The sequence below is a fragment of the Notothenia rossii genome, assembly GCF_949606895.1.
Source record: "Notothenia rossii genome assembly, chromosome: 5".
Taxonomy (NCBI): Eukaryota; Metazoa; Chordata; class Actinopteri; order Perciformes; family Nototheniidae; genus Notothenia; species Notothenia rossii.
Window position 1 is genome coordinate 16903652 of NC_136903.1, and position 18731 is coordinate 16922382.

The window sequence follows — 18731 nt, forward strand, 5'->3', positions numbered from 1 at the left end:
GATTCTGTGACCAGAAAAACTAATCAAAATACCTTTCAGCGACTTGCAGTTATTTTACACTGAAGAAGTTAAATGCAATATCTTGGAATGATGTTAAAATGTTATGCCCGGGAGAGGACAATGAAATCAAATTCTCAGACCTCAACTACTCCAATAAACAGGAGTTAGACCTAATCTAATTGTATTACATTGGCTTTGCAGTGTCACTCACACATCCCATCTGTTGTCTTATCCTGAAGCCTCAGCCTTTGATAATGTGGATTCTGTTAGCAAGAAGTGGAACAATAGCTGAAAGCTTTCACTTACATTGACTGAATTTTCTGAGTTTACCTTCCTCCTGATGGTTTAGGATGCTCCAGGGCCAGAATGCTATTTGCTAAATTGAAGAAGTCTGGACAGGGTAGTCTGGACCAGCATGCACCTGTGCTCCCATTAGCCCTCTGGTGGCACATCTCCACTCTCTGTCAGTCAATCTTTAAGTGGACTTCCATTTCTTTCTACCTGCAGCATCAATCCACTGGCCTGATTCAGTCACATGAGGTGTTCAAAAAGCCTCAGCCTTCAAAAATAAAAAAGCTTTTGAGCCCCCAAGACACTTTTAAGGTTACAAGGGAAGCTTTTCTCTGCTTCAGAACAAAGAAAACCACGGCCCTGTAAAGCAAGTATAAGTTATTTTTTGAAAGATAAAAGGTGAAAAATAATAATATTCCTCCTTACAGTATGTGTAACTCTTCCAATTAACTATCTTCCGTTGACAGGTTGGGTCGTGTCAAACTATCACTCTTTCTCTTTGGCATAATGTGATTTGTATGTATTATGTATATATATATATATATATATATATATATATATGTGTATATATATATGTGTATATATATATATATATATATATATATATATATATATATATCCATTCAATGATCGGAATTTGCAGAAATGAAAGAAGCAGGTGACCATGTTCCTGTCTCTTATAGTATCTTTCACTTTTAAAACGTTGTTTTCGCATCCAAGGCTTTTGCAATGTTAAGATTTATTGGTGTCACATTATGCGTGGGAAATTTAACAGGGAGGTTAAAAGCAATATTACGAGTCAAACAGATCTTCTTTGATAAGATTTAAATATTTAATTCCCGTAGCTATAAAGAGTTGCGTCTTACTCACTTGTTTTTCCATTTGAAGTCTGGCACACTCAAATCAATACCTTATGTAAGCTGCGTGGGAGACAGCTGAGGATGAATTTGAGACTCTGTTACTTAAGAAGAATGAGTGCTATCTTTACATTGTGTGTGTTCTGCAAGCCTACCTTCATTCAAAGAGCATTGAAGAGTAAGGCTCTGAGTAAGAGAGGCTTGTAAGAAGTGCTTCTCACGGATACTGCTGTTGCTATGAGACAGAAAACGGGTTTGAATCAAAGCTCTTTTTTGAGAAAAGTTTGAATGTTTTTAACACTTAATACTTTGGGTGGAGTGCACGGACATGTTGCTAAGCCCTCTGCTATGAACAAGCAATAGTATCCCCATGAAGGCAGTGCTGTGAAAGTACACTTTACTGTTTTTTGTTGGATTTGTTCTCAGCTCCTCTCCTCTCTCTTTCACTGTTGACTGCTGTCCGATCAGCTGTTTGAGGGGATATATTTCACACTGCATGAATAACAAGGAGAGAAAGGGCCACATGTGTCCCTCTGGGTTTGTGTAAGGATGTTGAAGGAAGCTTCTTTGAGAATATACTCAATTATCAGTGATGGTTTTGGAAATCCCAGGGTCACATGACAACAAACCAATGCTTTATTGCAGTTAATCCCTTCAGTGTGTCCGTTTGTTCAACATGCTCCTCTTACCTGCTGCCCCACAATTTGTTGTTTTGTTGCTGAAAAACAGCTTGAAAGAACAGAGACACAATATATTCTTTTTCTTAGCAAATAATGATGGATCTCATATGATCGCATGGGAGGTTTATAACTCTCGGTCCTTGTGGGACAAGACAATCAGCAGCATGTCTCCCCTGATGAGAAGGAGCTAAGCTGCCTGGGACAGGAGCAGAAAGGCTGAAACAGTTCTCACTGCTGCCTTTGAAAGTTCTCATTGTTGCTCCACTTCTGTAGATTCATCCTAAGATGTTTAATTTAAGCTGTACAATGAGATTGCTCTCAAAATAACAACTTTTAATTGAGCATGCAAACCCATTAAATAATAATTTTTAAAAAAAGTGGAGTATTGATGATATTTAAATATTCCATCGGTCATATACGTATGTATACATAACACCTTTTTAATTCAACATGAACTATTAGCTACTTTATTGTTTATTTATAGTCTTTGAATTTGAAAATGCCATGTCTTTCTTTTGCTGCTACAACGCAAACATTTCCCAAATTGGGATCAATAAAGTACGACAGTATCTTATCTTATCTTATTAAGTTATGCTTTGTTTTTCCCTGTGGTTAACCTTATAGACAAGGTTAGCTGCAGAAGGGTTTGTGCTGATATTCATGAGCCTTTCAAGTTTAAAGTGAACAAGCTGAAGCCATGTCAGCTCGTTGAAAATCTGTGTGAAGCACTCAATACAGTTGATTTACACATCATTAACAGTGTCTGTAACATCCAGCCATCTCCTGTTTTTCTTTGCAAAACACAAGGGAACATAATATGCCCTTACCGTGATATAAATCCTATCTCTTTAAAATACGCTAGAGGGAGCATGTAGTCGTGTACAGTAGAGGCTTGAGAATAGAGCTTTGGGGAACTCCACATTTTTATTTATTGACTCAGACTGGACTCAAAGTACTGTAGGCCCTGTCCTTTCTGTGTCACAAAGTCCAAACCAGTTTCACTCTATCTAGTAATATGCTGTGGTTTACCAAGTTGAATGTAGAACCAATAGAGGTCTATCATCACCAACACTGCAATGTTTCCACTCTGTGTTCATATCATGTTTAACCTTGACAAGTGCTGTGGTTTAAATCCTGACTGGAAAACATCAAAACACATTTTCAGGGTGGAGAGGGTGTTATGTCATGTTGTGTCCTTTCAAAAGGAGCTTGAAAAAAACTGTGATCAAAATAGTTATTTCATTTTATTTGATGGATGGCCACATTGTTTACTTCTGTCCTCATTGATCAAAGAGAACATTTCCAGTGTGTCAAATGTAGCTATAAAACTGGCAAGGATTATGCATTAGGGAGACTCTATCCTTGAAGCCTCATAAGTGACACTACAGTTAATCTCTGAAATAGGCTGTCACCCCAAATCCCCAGCCAACAGCTCAATAGCTCGTTTTAGCCTCCTCAGTGTAGTGATATCAGTATCTGAATTAAAAGTAGAGAGGTCATGTGATGTTAATCGAAGGAAAGTGTGTATCTCTCTAATTAGAACAAGCATCTGGTTTACTTGATCACATGTTTGCTGTTGTTGTAGTCCTAAGAAACATAAAACAAATGTTAAATGGTCATGACAGTGGGTTTAAAGAGGCCTAATAGCTTTCTCACACACAATAAGGACTTGCTGTGTCCTCTGGGAGTTTTCAAAGACTCTGCCTTTTGTTTCCCTGTAGGCGATCCAATTGTGTGTGACCAATACGAAGGTTATTTTACAATATTGTATCTCTGATGGAAATAGACCTTATGTCCAAGCCCATATACTACTACATACAGTAATACAGTACTATCATGAAATGTAGATAATTTTTCCGACTTGTAGTTGTTTATTCTGTAAACCTCCAATTGCAATATCTAGTAACCCAACCAGACATGACCAATTTGCTTATTTCCAAAAAAAACACCACAATTCACATTTGAGCAGCTAAAGCTATTGATATATTTAAACATATTTTGATAAAATCCCCTTAAAATATTAAGTGATTATCAGAATTGTTACCAATCATGTCTGTCGACTGCCTTATTGATTGATTGATTAGTATTTGCAGATTCAGTTAGCATAATGTCTGGTAGTAGGTGGGTGCTGATTTAAATACAGATATATTTAAAAATGTTGCTCTGTTACACACAATAATAAAGTTTTGAAACATTTAAATAAATACTAAAATCTTACAGTAGGCTTCTCCAGCCTCTACCTAAACATATCATTCTCAACTCTGTCGTTTCTCTGTGCTGATCTGCTGCTCCCCACTGAAAGGCAAAAATAGTCTTTCCCACCCTTCAATACATAATTTAGGGACAGTAGCAGCAAGTTTTACTAACCCACCCTCAGCCAGATACACCCCTTTTTTTTTAAGTAGGTGAAACTGCATTCAACGAAAACCATGTCTCTCTAAATCATTTATTAAGAAGATTGCATCTCCCCTGGGCCTCCATTAGAGCGTTGACACACGGACAGTGGTGGGCTTTTCACGCCTTTGTGCACAGGCAGCAAGTCTCCGGGGCCAAACAGCTTTCTGAATTTTTATGGCTGGATTCACCACTGGAAAAAGATCTTACCCGGGGCTCTGAAGACAATGCAGAGGGTGAAGTGGCACCATGGAGGGGCCCCTCTGCTCAGCAGGAGATGTTTATAGCAGCCAAAGGGGCCGACTCTGGGAAATGGTTTTTCTGCCACTCAATTAGGCAGCAATTCTGCCAGTCACACAAGTACTGCTCATTTACAGATATTCAGATTCATACACATTACAGCAAATGCATCAAGCAGACAACCAACTGTGCTAGCTGTTGTTCATTTAGCAGAAGCAGTGGTTTACTTCAGAGGCGATAACACACTTGGATTTAAAGCTGAGTGCCTCTGGCATGCTGGAATCAGAATCAGCTACACAATATGTGGGAGGTCATCATAAGTACTAAAGGCTCACTGAGGGAAATGCAGGCATAACTACAGTGAGGGGGTTTCTGAATGTGGTTTACAAAGAAGCGTTGCTTCACACCATTTGTCTTTTTTAGGAAAATGGCAATATCTTTATTTAGAAATCCAGAACTTTAGACAAATCCTCCAAATACAAGCATAGCAGAACGTCATGTGAAGTCCTCTCCATGCATGCTCTCATGGTGTCCAGCTAACAACGAGATTAAACGTTTTTTTTCAACCTAGATGACTTTGAAGTACTGTATGTATGTTATGAACAGAATGGGCAATACAACACAGATTTGGCTTTCGTCACGATTATTTCACAATTTTTCCATACTGTTTATCTCTCTGTATTTAAGAGCAATTGTGAAGATTGTTGCAGATCAATGAGCAAGCCTGCTAAGTCTTTTTTGGTTGACTAACAAAGACTTACTCAGAAGGTTCACTTTCTAAAAAACAGGTGTTTCTGCAGAGCAAACAAATATTCCATTAGGAAGTGCGTTCATCAGCAGAGCCAGAAAAATCAAGCTTCTGCCCACTCACTACAGAAAAGCTTTACTCAAAAGGTTTCTGCTGCCTTTGTCTCTTCTTGCTCACTTGAATGTGCTGCATGACTTTGCAACAGCAATCTTATCGTGGTTTTCCATGGGAAATGTACTTGCGTTCGTCAAATAATTGCCTCGGTGTGCTTTGTTCTGCAATTATTATGTTTCTAAAGCCATCGGTCAATGTACTGCATGGACTGTAGGAGCCGGTCACTCAAGCTTTTCGATTTGTTTAATGCGTTCCCTCCTGAGCAAACAATACAAACGATGATACCAAAGCTCATTCAGGCAACAAAAGATGTCCTCAGGAATGTCTGCCTCATAATTGCACCATTATCTAAATCCACGCACCTTCAATGAAACAAGATATACACGCGTCTCATCTTAACTCCATTATGGACTTCTGAAGCCATCTATTAAGCACCCCTAGACTAAGTAATGTGCCTGTCATCTCCACTCTGTTCAAAGCTGGTTCGAGGTTCTCAGAAGAGCTGACTGTTTCAGACAAGGAAGCCTCGCGTTAGACTAACTCAATGTGACAGAGGAGGGAATCTCAAGAACGTACATCTCCATAGATGGAGTCCTGAGGCTTCTTCTTTAATGCCCTGCAACCGATTCTGAAGTACAAAACTATTCTTCAGGTATCCAAACAGAACACTAAGCACTTGTTCTGTATTTTTAGGAAACTGCTGGGAACAAAAGTTATTTGCTATCCTGGTCTTTTATTCAGCATTCAATGTGATTCTATTGAAAAGATGGCAAAATGGTTGTTCCCAACTGTTGTTTTCTCCTGTGACTTCTCATTCAATCAGCCTACTTTACAAAAATAGGAGAGGCTGCAGCTGGGAAATATCCCACTTCAATAATAATAGAAAAAGTCAAAGAATTCAGGAGGGAAATTACAATTTGACAGTTAAAAGATAACTTTGTCTGAGTTATTCCTTCCCAGCTCTTTCTGCCCTCTATCTTGTGCAGTCTTGCTTTTTTCATTTAAGAACTGACAGCAGTAGTTTATTTAAGGTGACACAAAAATTTAACCAGCTTTTATGTTTGTGTCAACAAATTCTTTAAAGGTCCGATGACATGGCCATTTCTACTGATCATAATTCCATTGTTGAGGTCTACTAGAATATATTTACATTGTTCAATGTTCCAAAATCACATTGGGTTTCTCATACAGCATCTCTGTATAGTATGTGTATTCACTCTCTGTCCTGAACGGCTTGTTGGAGCTCCTGCCCCCCCCTCCCTATGAGCTCACTGGTCTCTGATTGGTCAGCTCGCCCACGTTCTGACGAGTCCACCACCGTTACAGCGGAACATTAGTGATTATGTGTTACAATGGCGTTAGCAACCAGAAAATGACACCAGTAATGACAAACAGATGAGAATGCTGCGTGAGGTCTGGGTGCCGTGTTGGCGGCACGTTGCGGGGCTCACTGCTGCAGACAGTGTGAGCTGGATTACTGGGGTTGTTTCCTGATTGCTGCGTGGGGTCTGCGAGACAGCAAGACACCGAGAAATCCGCGGAGCCGCAGCTGAGAAAATATAAGGCTGAGTGTGTGTGTTTATGAGGAGCTCCACGGATTGGTCAATTTAAACCTGGGCATGGTTACGTCACCATACTCAGGAAGACAAAAATGGTAAAGGAAAAATCTCCAAAGAGGCGTTCTGTTGCAGCATAGACAGGTCTTTTCTGTGTTAGAGTTTTACTCGCTACAGGGTGTACTTCGAGGGTTTCTGGCTCTGCAGACCGTTTACATGCAGAAAAAGCTACATAACACACAAGGGGACGGGTAATAACCGGAAAAGCATTACATGGGACCTTTAAGTAGCAGAAGAAAAAAAAGTGTGGATAATGGATAGTTGAATAACTAAATGTGCAGGTGACATGCTCTGACACAAAATGGCAATCAGTGTACAGTCAGGAAGAAGATTGTGAGAGGAAACCAGTGAATGTGTGCTCTCAAAGAAAGAGGTTTCTCATTATCAGCCCAGTATAGATGATTGGTGCCAGACAGAAGGTATCATGATAGTAGCGGTGGTCTAATGGATAGTGAGGTGGGCTGAAGTTCGGAAGGTTGCGTGTTCAAATCCCGCCTGGAACATCACCACTAGTGTGCCCTTGAGTAAGGCACTTAGCCCTTAGTTACTCCAGGTAGAGTGTCTCTGTATTTGTATGTCGCTTTGGATAAAAACGTCAGCTAAATGTAATGTAATGATAGTGGAACAATGAAGCCCAATGGCAGGTCAGGCATATTTTAGACATGGCAGTCTGGAGAGAAAGAGCCAGTAGTGAAGACAGCTTGGTAAGCTCAGGCTGCCTTTTCCTGACAGGGTTTAGGGGTTTTGGGAAAGAGGATGAGACTGGAGCTTAGTGAACTTTTCGGCCCATTGTTTAAAGAATAATGCTTACTGGAAGTTATAGCCTGAGAGCGATGAGATAATCGTGTACTACAGCTTTGAAAAAGGAACCTGTGTAGTTTCTGTTAGGGTCTAATGTTCTTAAATGTCAATAATGAAATGGATGAAAAATCACTGAAGGCTAAAGGGCTTTAACAGCTGCCAAGGAATCTAATAGTACAGTGCTTTTGGCTATAGCACTGATAAATAACATAAATGATTCCACGTGTGAATGGGTCTCTGACAACAACTCAAATGTGCATTTCTCGTCATGTCGAGGTCTAAACCCTGGTGGGGTTATTGTTACACTGCACGCACGACGTAAAACAGTAATCATCTCATGTTGAGGTTAATGTTGCATGAGAATAAATGTCAGGTCTGAGGGGCTGATACAGTCTGGATTAGTTACATTGAGTCATTGCCCGACAGCCTTTCAATACACTGGGAGAGACTAAACTGGCGCGTCACCACCAAAGCTGTGCAAATGGCCAAATAATTAAGCATTGTTTATATGCTAATCCCAAGCATGACACCAATTGTGCTGCTCATTCTGTTTTGGGGGGTATTTGTCACACTTTTTAGTAAGAAAACCTAACTGTTGTACAGAGGGGGGAACAACTCCAAGCTCACTAAAATGTATAGTAACTAGGGATAAGTTTAGTAAAAATGCATTTAAAAACATATTTAGCTGGCCAACAAAAGACCAATCTAATGTCTGTATGCGTTATTGTGTTATCCTTGCTTTTAGATGTAAAGCCTAGCTCTGCAGGGTTATACAGGAAATGTTTGGATGCAGTTGCTGCCCCAATGCTCAGCTGTATGTGCAGTTACGAGATGTCACAGAAAAGCTATTAGAGCCAGGCAGGCAGCGAAATCCATCACTGTGGGCTGAAGGACTAATGACTCAGAAATCCTCTTTGAGAAACGTATTTAGTTCCTCATTCGAGCAGGAAGGTGCAGTATCATTAAAGCACAGTTCACAAACAACTCCTCATCAAAGTCACTTTTTGCAGGTGCTGATTCTACATTCAGCTTGTATCTCAGTAGTAATTTACTGTATGTAGATGGCAGTTTGCAATGGCTAACTATTAACAGTGAATGCCCTTCTGATTGTGCTTCACTTTAAAGTAATGACACTGTATGGTATGGTAAATGCAGCTAACACTGTGTTCAACCAGCCTTGTTCAAACCTGTATTGACTTTACAGGATTTTGTTCTCCTCGATAAACTGAATGTCAATCTGTTCATCGATCCACCACTCAGCACCATAACCCTAACTCAACAAATGCTGGATGGATTACAATGTTATACAAGGGGAGGCGTGTGGCGCAGTGAACTAGTGTGTTGGTGTTGGGATCAGGGGAGCACAGGTTCAAACCCCACTGCAGTCAGCATGTCGTTGTGTCCCTGGGCAAGACACTTCACCCCAAGTTGCTCCTGTGGGGATTGTCCACAGTATTGAGTATATTAATGCAACCCAGAGGATGAATTGCAATTAGATTGGTGATCCTTTTCGTTAAGTGCCTACATCAGGTAAAAATGCAATGTACTTCCAAATCTTAGCATAATGCATTTTAATGATGCATAAGGTGAAGGTGTTTATCCATTACAAGTTATGTTTGAGTTGCAATCCGTTTTTAAATCCCCCAAGCTAAGAGACACACTGCTGTCTTGACTAATGTTACTAATCGTGTTGAACCGCATGCGTTTCCTTAACTGACTTCATCATACAGTTAATTATCAGTCTTCATTTGACTTTTTTACCAAACATCCCATAGCCTAAAGCTTTAGCGAACACTGCCAAGTTTGTAGTAGTATTATGGTTTGAATCCTATTCTCACATAACGTAACTAATGAAGCTCCCTCCAAAAGTGTCCCTGCCAAACAATGTAGAGCTCAGTTCTGAATCGACTCTTCTCAGCTAATGTTTGTGTTGACGAACAAATAACATTGGTCATAATGGTGTTGATTTATTAAAAAGCCCTGCCACGACATAGCATGGCTACAACTAAACATCTCAATTATGAAAAAAAAACGATTTGAGCCGACTCGGCATTTAGCTCAGTCCCTCTCACAAAGTCCTCTTTAATCATAAATGCCAACTCACATTTTCACATATTCAGATCTTCTTGAGAAGCTTTAAAAGCAATTATCCATGTCGCCTGTATCCACAGCTATCTTTTGCTTTCCTTTTTTTCTTATTTCTCACATTTCTGGGCTAACTTCTTGCACTTTCCTACTTTGTTAATATGGCCCATCTTCAAATTGTGAGAGTGTGCAGATTGTTTCTCTGGCTCACAAGATCATCTTTTACGAAGACTTAATTGAACTGCCTCACATTATATTTGTTTACTATCAAACCAGTCCTCTTCCTTTTTAGATCTTTTTTTAAATATTATGTATATTCTACGTACGTTTGCTTGCTCTTTTTAGGGTCAATATTAGCTCAGTCTTCAAATGCTTCGTCTTTGCACGTCATGTTGTGTAGTTATTCGAGGCCTCACTTTGACATTGGAGTGTCTTAATCACTCTTAAGATATTGTGTCAATTTCCATTATATGCTGTGTCTCCTTCCATCGCCCAGGGTTACATATTAGTTAATAACCCTATTTAAAAGCTGCCATTGAGCTACTACAATGACGGCAAATGTCCGTCCATGTGCAAATCGATTGGTTCCACTTTAGCCATTATGCCTAATTGCCTTTTATGAAATAGTTGGCCTCACCATTTGTTTTAGATACTGTACCTCTGCGTGCAGTGAATGTTATCATATTTTACTCTGTCCAGTGGATTGCTGTGAGGATGATGCTGTTTAATAATGTTTTTTTGTATCAGAAATCTTATATTGCCATTCTCAGCTAATTACTTAATTGCTGGCTGATTTGAATTAATGTAAGAAAATGTTTTTAGAGTTTTATAGTTAATATGCAGAACTCTTTTATTCCATGTTTCCACCCCATTAGCCACTGGCATTATCCTGAGAAGTGTATTTGCAGTATTGTGTTGACAGTTTGAAAAGTAACCCCATAAATGCAGTTTATTATGGTCCTCTCATGTGTGATTTTACAGTTGTGTTTTACAACATTACTTGGCATTTATTATCAGATTGGGAAATCTAAAAAATAACTTAAGTGTTTTGTGTCTTGACGCGCTGATCTTAATTTTAATGTTTTTTCCACAAATATTATAGCTCTTTAAATTTGGTATAACAAAGCAGCATGCCTTTTAATTGGTTTATCAAAAAACCTGCTTCGTGTTTCATTTCTGTGACATTGTAGTAGGTCTTTCTCCATTGATTTTTGTAGACAATTATTTTTTCCCCTGCTCCTATCAGCTTAAAACTTATTTTATGAGGGGACATCAGTTCTTTTATTGTCACCGATTGGACTTCTGAAACATGATTATTCAGATCACTGATGGGCATTTTTATTTAAATGCTACAACAACCTGCCTCTCTGTATTGAGAATAGCATAATAATGTACATGACTCACAACTAAAATTGTTGTAAATGCGTAGACCGAATAATTTGCTCTATTTAAACGTAACTACAAAATATCCTTGTGTTGCACTGGATTGAACCATAACACAGGCATTTCAGTTTATTGAAAAACACACATTTGGTTGTACAGCAAAGAGAGCTTCATGTTAACTGTAAGAGTTTGCAGGTTGGCTTTATGGGGCTCCTAGCTGAAGCAGCAGGGTCATGACTCCAAGCAGCGCGCTAGGACTCTGAAACGCTCCAACACATTTACCAGCGCAACCACTCAGTCTCCTGGGAGAAAAAAAACGTAATCCGCTTATAAAACCAAATAAATCACCTCAGGGTTCTGTGTACCTTTAGCCTTACACTTCACACACAAAGTCCGTCTCAGTCGATGGCATTATGTTTCCACTCCTCTCACTATAAAGTGATACAATATTTTATTAATGGTCTGTGCTCCTGCGTTGACATGGAGACCATTTTAATGATTAATCTGAAAGGAAAGTGCCCATTGTGCACTGGGGGCCATTTAGGAAGTAAGAGAACCACCGTGTTGTTTTCAGTCAGAGGCGTGTCAGAAAGTCCTTTTTAATTCTCATGTGACTATCGTTGATAACCTTTTATCCTCTGTTTTCTCAACACCAAGCAACACATTATATGGCAAGGCCATTTCAGATGTATTTATTATTTATTGGTGACAGCTGATTACTTAGTGAACAAATGCATCCTCTTTAACATTCAAAAAATGTGTCTCTTCTCATAATTTGTCAGATGTTTCGGTGTTATTGATTCAACAAATACAACACAGCAGGAATGGATGTTGTTAACAGGGTCCAACACGGTTGTTTAAAAACTCAGGTCAAACCAATAAACGCTTGTGTAAATCTGTCGGGGCTCCTGTAGAGCTATATTAAGATGCCAATCTAGGCGCGGAAAAGGTTCATTAGTGTTAATTAGACATTTCAGGACATCCTTTCTCTCTCGCAATCACCTCAGTCTTTAATTAGTGGGACAAGCTGGGGAATAATACAGCTGTGTTCAGGGTGGGGCAGAGAAGAGGTAGGGGGCACTGGGGAACAAGAAAAAGGGGGAGACAGGGATGGGGGGTTGTTGGTGGGAGTGCTGTTGAATACTAACAAACTTGCTCTCTCCGTGCAACAATAGAGCAGATGTCTTTCCTGATTCAGTGTGTCCTCTGCATGCAGGACCGTTTTTAAATTGTTGTTGCCTTTGTTGCTCCGTCTAGCTTTTAGCCCAATGATAAACCCAAAGGAGAAAGTATGCTTTACATTTTAAATTAGCGTAAAACTAAGATATATTTAGCTTTTCTTGTATCCATTTTGAAATGTAAGGGCATATAATCTGAATATATTTAGATTAGGCAGATTGTTGTACATGTATATCTTTACTTGTATACTTAAAATCACCTTTCACCAAAATAAATCTAGCTGTAAAATTGTGTCTAATCTTCTACCCTGATTTCAAAGACTGTTTTTCGCAGGTTTTGTGTAATCTGATTACTTTGAAAAGCTTATTGAAACCGTTGAAACCTGGCTACTTAAGAGCATTTCAATAAGAGGATTATATATAACAACTACTACTAGTTTGCAAAATTCACAATGGATTTTTGTGTTTATGCATGTGTGTGTGATTCTTAAAAATGCATTTACATATGTTACTGTGTTTTGAGCACACCATAACAATCCAGCCTGTCAATCTTCTGTACTATCTAATAGACTATCATTTTATCAAGGCACTGTAAATTAGTAGGCATGTCATAACGGTTTTTAATATAACAACGAGGGAATAATCTTGAAGTGACAGCAACGAGCACCCATGGAGCTCCTCGGTCTCGCTACAGAAAGGTCAGTTATCTCCAGTAGCGGAGATCCTTTCCGCATTTGAACACAGAGTCACTGCGGTTCAGCTACAAGCCCAGCATCGACAGGCCTTTGTCCTAATGAAGTGCCTTTTATCTGCAGCATGAGTAATGACATGGAGGAGAGTGCTGCCAGTGACACTTCTACTCGCCTTCACAGGGCGAACGAGCAGAGAGAGAGTGGAAGGAGGAGAGAGAGGTGACCAGGCCTGCTGACCTTAGCTGACCTCCTCATGAGCCGTAATGGAGGCGGAAACTTGAGTGACCATGACCATGACATTAGTTCACACGTAATTTATTCTGTGAAAAGGACTGATTTTCAAATGCTAATGCCTTGGTTCAAGCAATAATAACCTCAACATGTTTATCTACAAAACCATGAAACACTAACGGCTGTATGATAAATCTAGAAGTACTGTTAAAATGAACAAAATATTCCAAATTAAGATTAGAAAATATCTGATCAAAGAATCTGTAAAATGTTTATTAATCTTATCAAACATTTGTCAATTTGAAAATGCTTATTTATTTATTGAATAGCCATTGAGGTTTGCCACATTTAAAGGTAAGGCCACAACCTTTGTACACAACAGTGACATATTAACACCTTCTGAATCTATAACCTGTATCTAGTTACAGCAGAGTGATATTAGCATTTGCAGTCGTGTATTTTAGCTCTGTTTTGGTCTCCACCAACAATTCAGGGAAATATCTGCCTCTTCAGCTGCTAAATGCTCTACTATGTTCACCAGCCAAACACATAGACAGGTGTTTCTCTGTCTTGGAAGGATAAAAGGAAAAGGAAAAGTCCTGAAAAGTGAATGTTTTCCTTTCTTCAAGATACTGATTAATCACAACCACCTTCTGTCTAACCCCTTTGATTCACTGGAAAGATGCAATTATGTATTGCCACAAAACAGCATCATTTTATATAGGCTATATAGGCTATTTTGAGGTAATGATATCCAGTCTTATACATTTGCTTAACATTTCAGTTTTGCATACTGAGTTGCTTCAGATATGATGTTATAGTTTGACAGGTTGTCATGTTTCATTGTCTTTAACATTCAGACTTGATTCCAGCCCCTGACAGTGACTGACACTGATTTGAACTGTGTGACACCTCTGCAGCTTCTGATTAGCCGCAGAGCTGTCACTTACTCTACCAAACTCTCTGCAGGGAAGCGCCACGTTATAATCATCACTCTTAATGTGCTCATCCCAATTATATTGTGTTGCAGCATTTGACTTGTTTTTATCCAGCCATCTTTTTAGAGGAGTGTTTTAGTAGTGAACAGTTTGAAGTGCTACTTTTGGATCTCTACACAATAATCTGATGCAAATATGTTGGTGTTGTGATGCAGTTGCATTGTTGCAAGCAGGAATAGGGTATCAGATAATTACTGGACACTTTGAAGGATGTCTAGGCTTTTCTGTGCTGCATTAAACCCTAGGGTTTCTCGAAGGGAATGCAGAGTATTAGCAAAATCTCATTGAGATTTCATTTTATTTAATCCGTGGAGGGGTTTATTCCAGACACTTCGGATAGCTCTGCCTCAGCTGCCTGTGTATTAATATTGGATGAATCTGAGATATCTCTGCCAGGGTTTTAAATAAATCTGAAGTACCGTCTGCTGGCAGGAATGATTTCTCATAGATAATGCATTTTATTTTGTTGTATCTTTTTTGGACACATATCCAAATATGTTTTTGATTTGTTGTTGTGGGTATACTTGCTGATTTTTGTTTTTCTCCTCTTCTATTACAGCGGGACGCAAAGGGATCGTATCTGTTTGACATCATCTGCCACCATCTCAACTTGCTGGAGAAAGACTATTTTGGCATCAGATATGTGGATCCAGACAAGCAGCGGGTAAGTGTGTGTGTATGCGTGCTTAAATGCATTTGCCAATGAATATTTTCATTCTTTTATAAAGCATTTTAAATGATTAAGAAAAGAGAAGCATATCCATTCAATAGTACACAGTTGTATTCGGGCTATATTTAACTAACATATTATGGCTTTACTATCCAGGGTTATAGTGTGTGTGCCTTGTTAATAATACAATTACATAGTTCATTTCTTAATTGAAACCATAAGTTTGCAATTTGTTTTGTTATCCATTGCATCCAATGTGTTAAAGCTAGAATAGGTAATATGTGTACTTAAAATGACTTCATACCCACATAACTGGGTTACTTCTTGACCATATATAAATCATATGTGTGGCTATACTTTTAAAAATGGATTGGCTTTGATTCATTTTGAAGAATGAGACTGCCAAAGTGAAAAGCTGTGTTCTTCAGCTTCTCTTATTCACAACGCCTCTCCGACGGACGGTAGCTCCGTCAGGCTCTTCTGCTGTGAGGCATGTAGTAGCACTGCTGGATTCATGAAGTATTCACATGTTCACAGACATCCGGCCAGGTCCGGCTGATGCTGCATTTCACTATCACACTGTGGGTGAGGTTGGAAAGAAGTCAACCTACGAGAAATATTTAGAGAAAATATGCTTCCAGAGAGAAAGCTAACGTTTATCTGGCTGCGGACACACAGAGAGTGTTGGACTGTCATCACCAGCAGCTCAGTGTTAAGTCTAAACCTGTTGTCTAATGAGCCTTCCTGCTCCAACTGTGTCTCAAGAGACCTCCACAGTCACATTTTCAAAAGAAACCCTGCTGAATATGAATGTGCAAAGCAACTTTTGCATATTGCATATTTCTCTCACAGTGCAGTTTTAACATCCTATTCGGCCTGACTAGGATTCCCCAGAAAACTGTCAGTAATAACAGCTGATCACCATGACAACTGATATTTTAATTGTCACCTGAATGTTTTGATTGATGGAGGAGAGAGGATATTTTGTGTATTTTGTTATTTTGCATTGATCTTTTTTTTCCTTTCCAATGCAGCACTGGCTGGAGTGTTCGAAATCAATTGCAAAACAAATTAAATGTAAGTACTGTTCACGTTTATATAGAGGAATCCTGGATGATTGAATATTAATCTGCTTGTGTTAAACAGTCCTGCTGTCTCCTTCGATCTCCTGTTGAGTGTTTTTATAACTTACCTACCTAATTTAATAGGTTTTCTGCATGTTTCCTAAATGTTTTGCTTATGTTTCCTGCAGCTCAGCCTCCCTTCACCATGTGTCTGAGAGTCAAATTCTACCCTCCTGAACCTGCTGCGCTAAAGGAGGAAATCACTCGGTATGACCGGCTGTTGTTGCTTTCACTTTAGATTAAAGGGCTCTTATTCTGCTCCAGCTTACCTTTGTTCCAGTTTGATCAAAAGGAAGAAACATTGCCACAATTTGTCAAACCACTGTGCTTCGTCCTTGTTGTTCTTTTAGATGTTCCTGTAGTACAGATAGTGCTCTAAAAGTTTTACGCGGAGAACACATTGGTCTTTCTAAATCTATTTATGGGCCTTCATAATTAAAAAGCCTGAGTACTTTACTGTCTAAAAGCTTATGATAAATATGACACAGAACACAGTTTCGAGAGGAGTGTGAAGCGGAGAGGAGAGTAAAACACTTCACTAGTAGCTGACAATGTGCAGAACTTTAAAGGCAAACACTTTCTTTCCATGGTAATTATTCCTAAATTAGGTCCTGATAAATTACCAGAAACCTGAAACGGACAAATGGAAGGTGTAAAAAGCCGTTAGTTTACACTGCCTCCAGACCAGATAATGCTGAGTAGCGATGTGTGTGTGTGTGTGTGCATGTTTACTGATACATTCATTACTGACATAAGGGAGAGGTGACATTCTCTCTCTTTCTCTCTGTGCTGTAATGAGATGAAATGTGTGCCACATGTAGAGTGCTGATGCAGAGTGAAAGTAAAGGGGGGGGGGGGGGGTGGCGGTGTGATACATGATGATGAGAGTGTGTAGAGGGCAGAACGCAGAGGGCGGGAGAGGGTAAATAATCAATCACATACAAGGTTCATTCAGTGGGTGCTTCCACTCATCATACTGTGCAGAGATTTATCGTGGACAGATTGTTAATGCCACATAAATAATATAGACACCAAAAAATGCAGCTTTTCCCAACAATGATTATGATGTTTTTTTCTCAACAAATATTTCTGACTTGTCATTGTAGAAAAAAGCACAGATGTTACTGGTAACATTTATGATGGCGCTGTTTCAATTTCAGATTTCTAAACTGACCTTAGTGTTATATCTGTAAAGGTGAATATACCTCTGCAAATGTGCCTATCTGTGAGTGCCTTCATCAGCAGCAATTAACACTAAATGGCAGTTTAATTATTTTCCATTTATTGTATTTGTCAAACCTCTAAAAGGTTTTCGTGCTGAGTGAGAAATGTGGGAAGTGTAAGCATCTTGTTAATGTGTTTCTCTGCACAGAAAGCAGTGTTAGTCTTTGTGGAAATGGCCTAGATAGAGAAAAACAGGTCTGCTGGCTAATTCTGAAAAACAAACGAGATCGTGGTTCAGGGGTTTGTAAAATAAGAAATGTAATAAGTTCTCCTTGAATAGTGATCGTGATAATAATGTTAATAATCAGTCGTCGGCGTCACCAACATGCTGCAGATGTTACCTCAGAGTAAATTGCATGCTTCAGGATCTCATTGGTTGGGTGAGAAACTAGGCTGGAAGCTGTAAGAGAAGCACAGCAGCGTCCATACTGTAGCAGCCTCTCCCTCAGGGCCTTCCTTTCCTCCTTTCCCCAAAACAAAACCCTCATTTCAGTTAAATCAAAAAGAAATATTCAATCCTCCCATAGGGAATATGAACTCAACAGACTGCTGTGTCTTTACCTTTCTTTTCACTGAGAACTGTACAAGTAGTTTGGTGTATTTATGAATATCATTAGAATGTCATACCACTGTTGTCCTTTCCTCTGTAGATATCTTGTCTTCATGCAAATCAAGAGAGACCTCTACCACGGTCGGCTGCTGTGTAAAACCTCGGACGCGGCCATGCTGGCTGCCCACATACTTCAAGGTAATGGAGGGTGACAGACGGAAGTGACCTGCACCACTCTCCGCTCCACACTGTGTTCACGACCTCTGTTTTGCCGTGCTCTGTAGGTCACCTCTCTGATTATTACTGCTCGCAAAGCTTATATATGTTTTTTTATGGAAAGATGCTGAATTAGGTGATGAAGAAAGTACAGCTTTCAAAGGAAATGCCTGCAGGGTTTTTTATGCACACAGAAGATTGTCTACGCTTTAAGGCATGTACTAAGCATTTCACGCTCATTAAATTTAATTCCCATACTGATATTGAATCTGAAACTCAAAGTAAAAGGCTTTTCTGTGCTTTGTATGGTAATTAGTTCATAACTTCCACAGTCTTTAATGAACAAGAGCCCATGATTATTTATGAAGTCTTTGAAGTCATTATCTGGCATCTTATCATCTTTTGCCTCACATATAAACATAAACAAACACAACACTCATGAAGTATGATGGTGGAAGCTTAGCAGAAGACACAGCATTTGAGGATAAGGAGAGCCAGGTCCTCTGAGGAGGGGCTGATGAATTAAAGATGGGCTGCATGGTCAGCTCCTCGCAGAGAGAATCAGCATCAGGGTCATCTGAGGGAGTGCAGTGTGGCACGAAGGAACACAAATCATCTATGTTCACCCCCAAAAGATCA

The 18731-nt window shown here is 39.4% G+C and overlaps 1 protein-coding gene across 2 annotated transcripts in view; it reads left to right on the plus strand.

Annotated features, from left to right (window-relative positions):
• Positions 1-18731, plus strand: part of frmd5a (FERM domain containing 5a) — a 58556-nt gene that overhangs the window by 28422 nt on the left and 11403 nt on the right. For both annotated transcript variants that reach the window (XM_079682334.1, XM_079682335.1), the window contains exons 2-5: positions 14868-14972; positions 16013-16055; positions 16231-16309; positions 17977-18074. In XM_079682334.1, coding sequence (XP_079538460.1) covers positions 14868-14972; positions 16013-16055; positions 16231-16309; positions 17977-18074 — 325 coding nt within the window. The remainder of the gene's footprint in view (positions 1-14867; positions 14973-16012; positions 16056-16230; positions 16310-17976; positions 18075-18731) is intronic.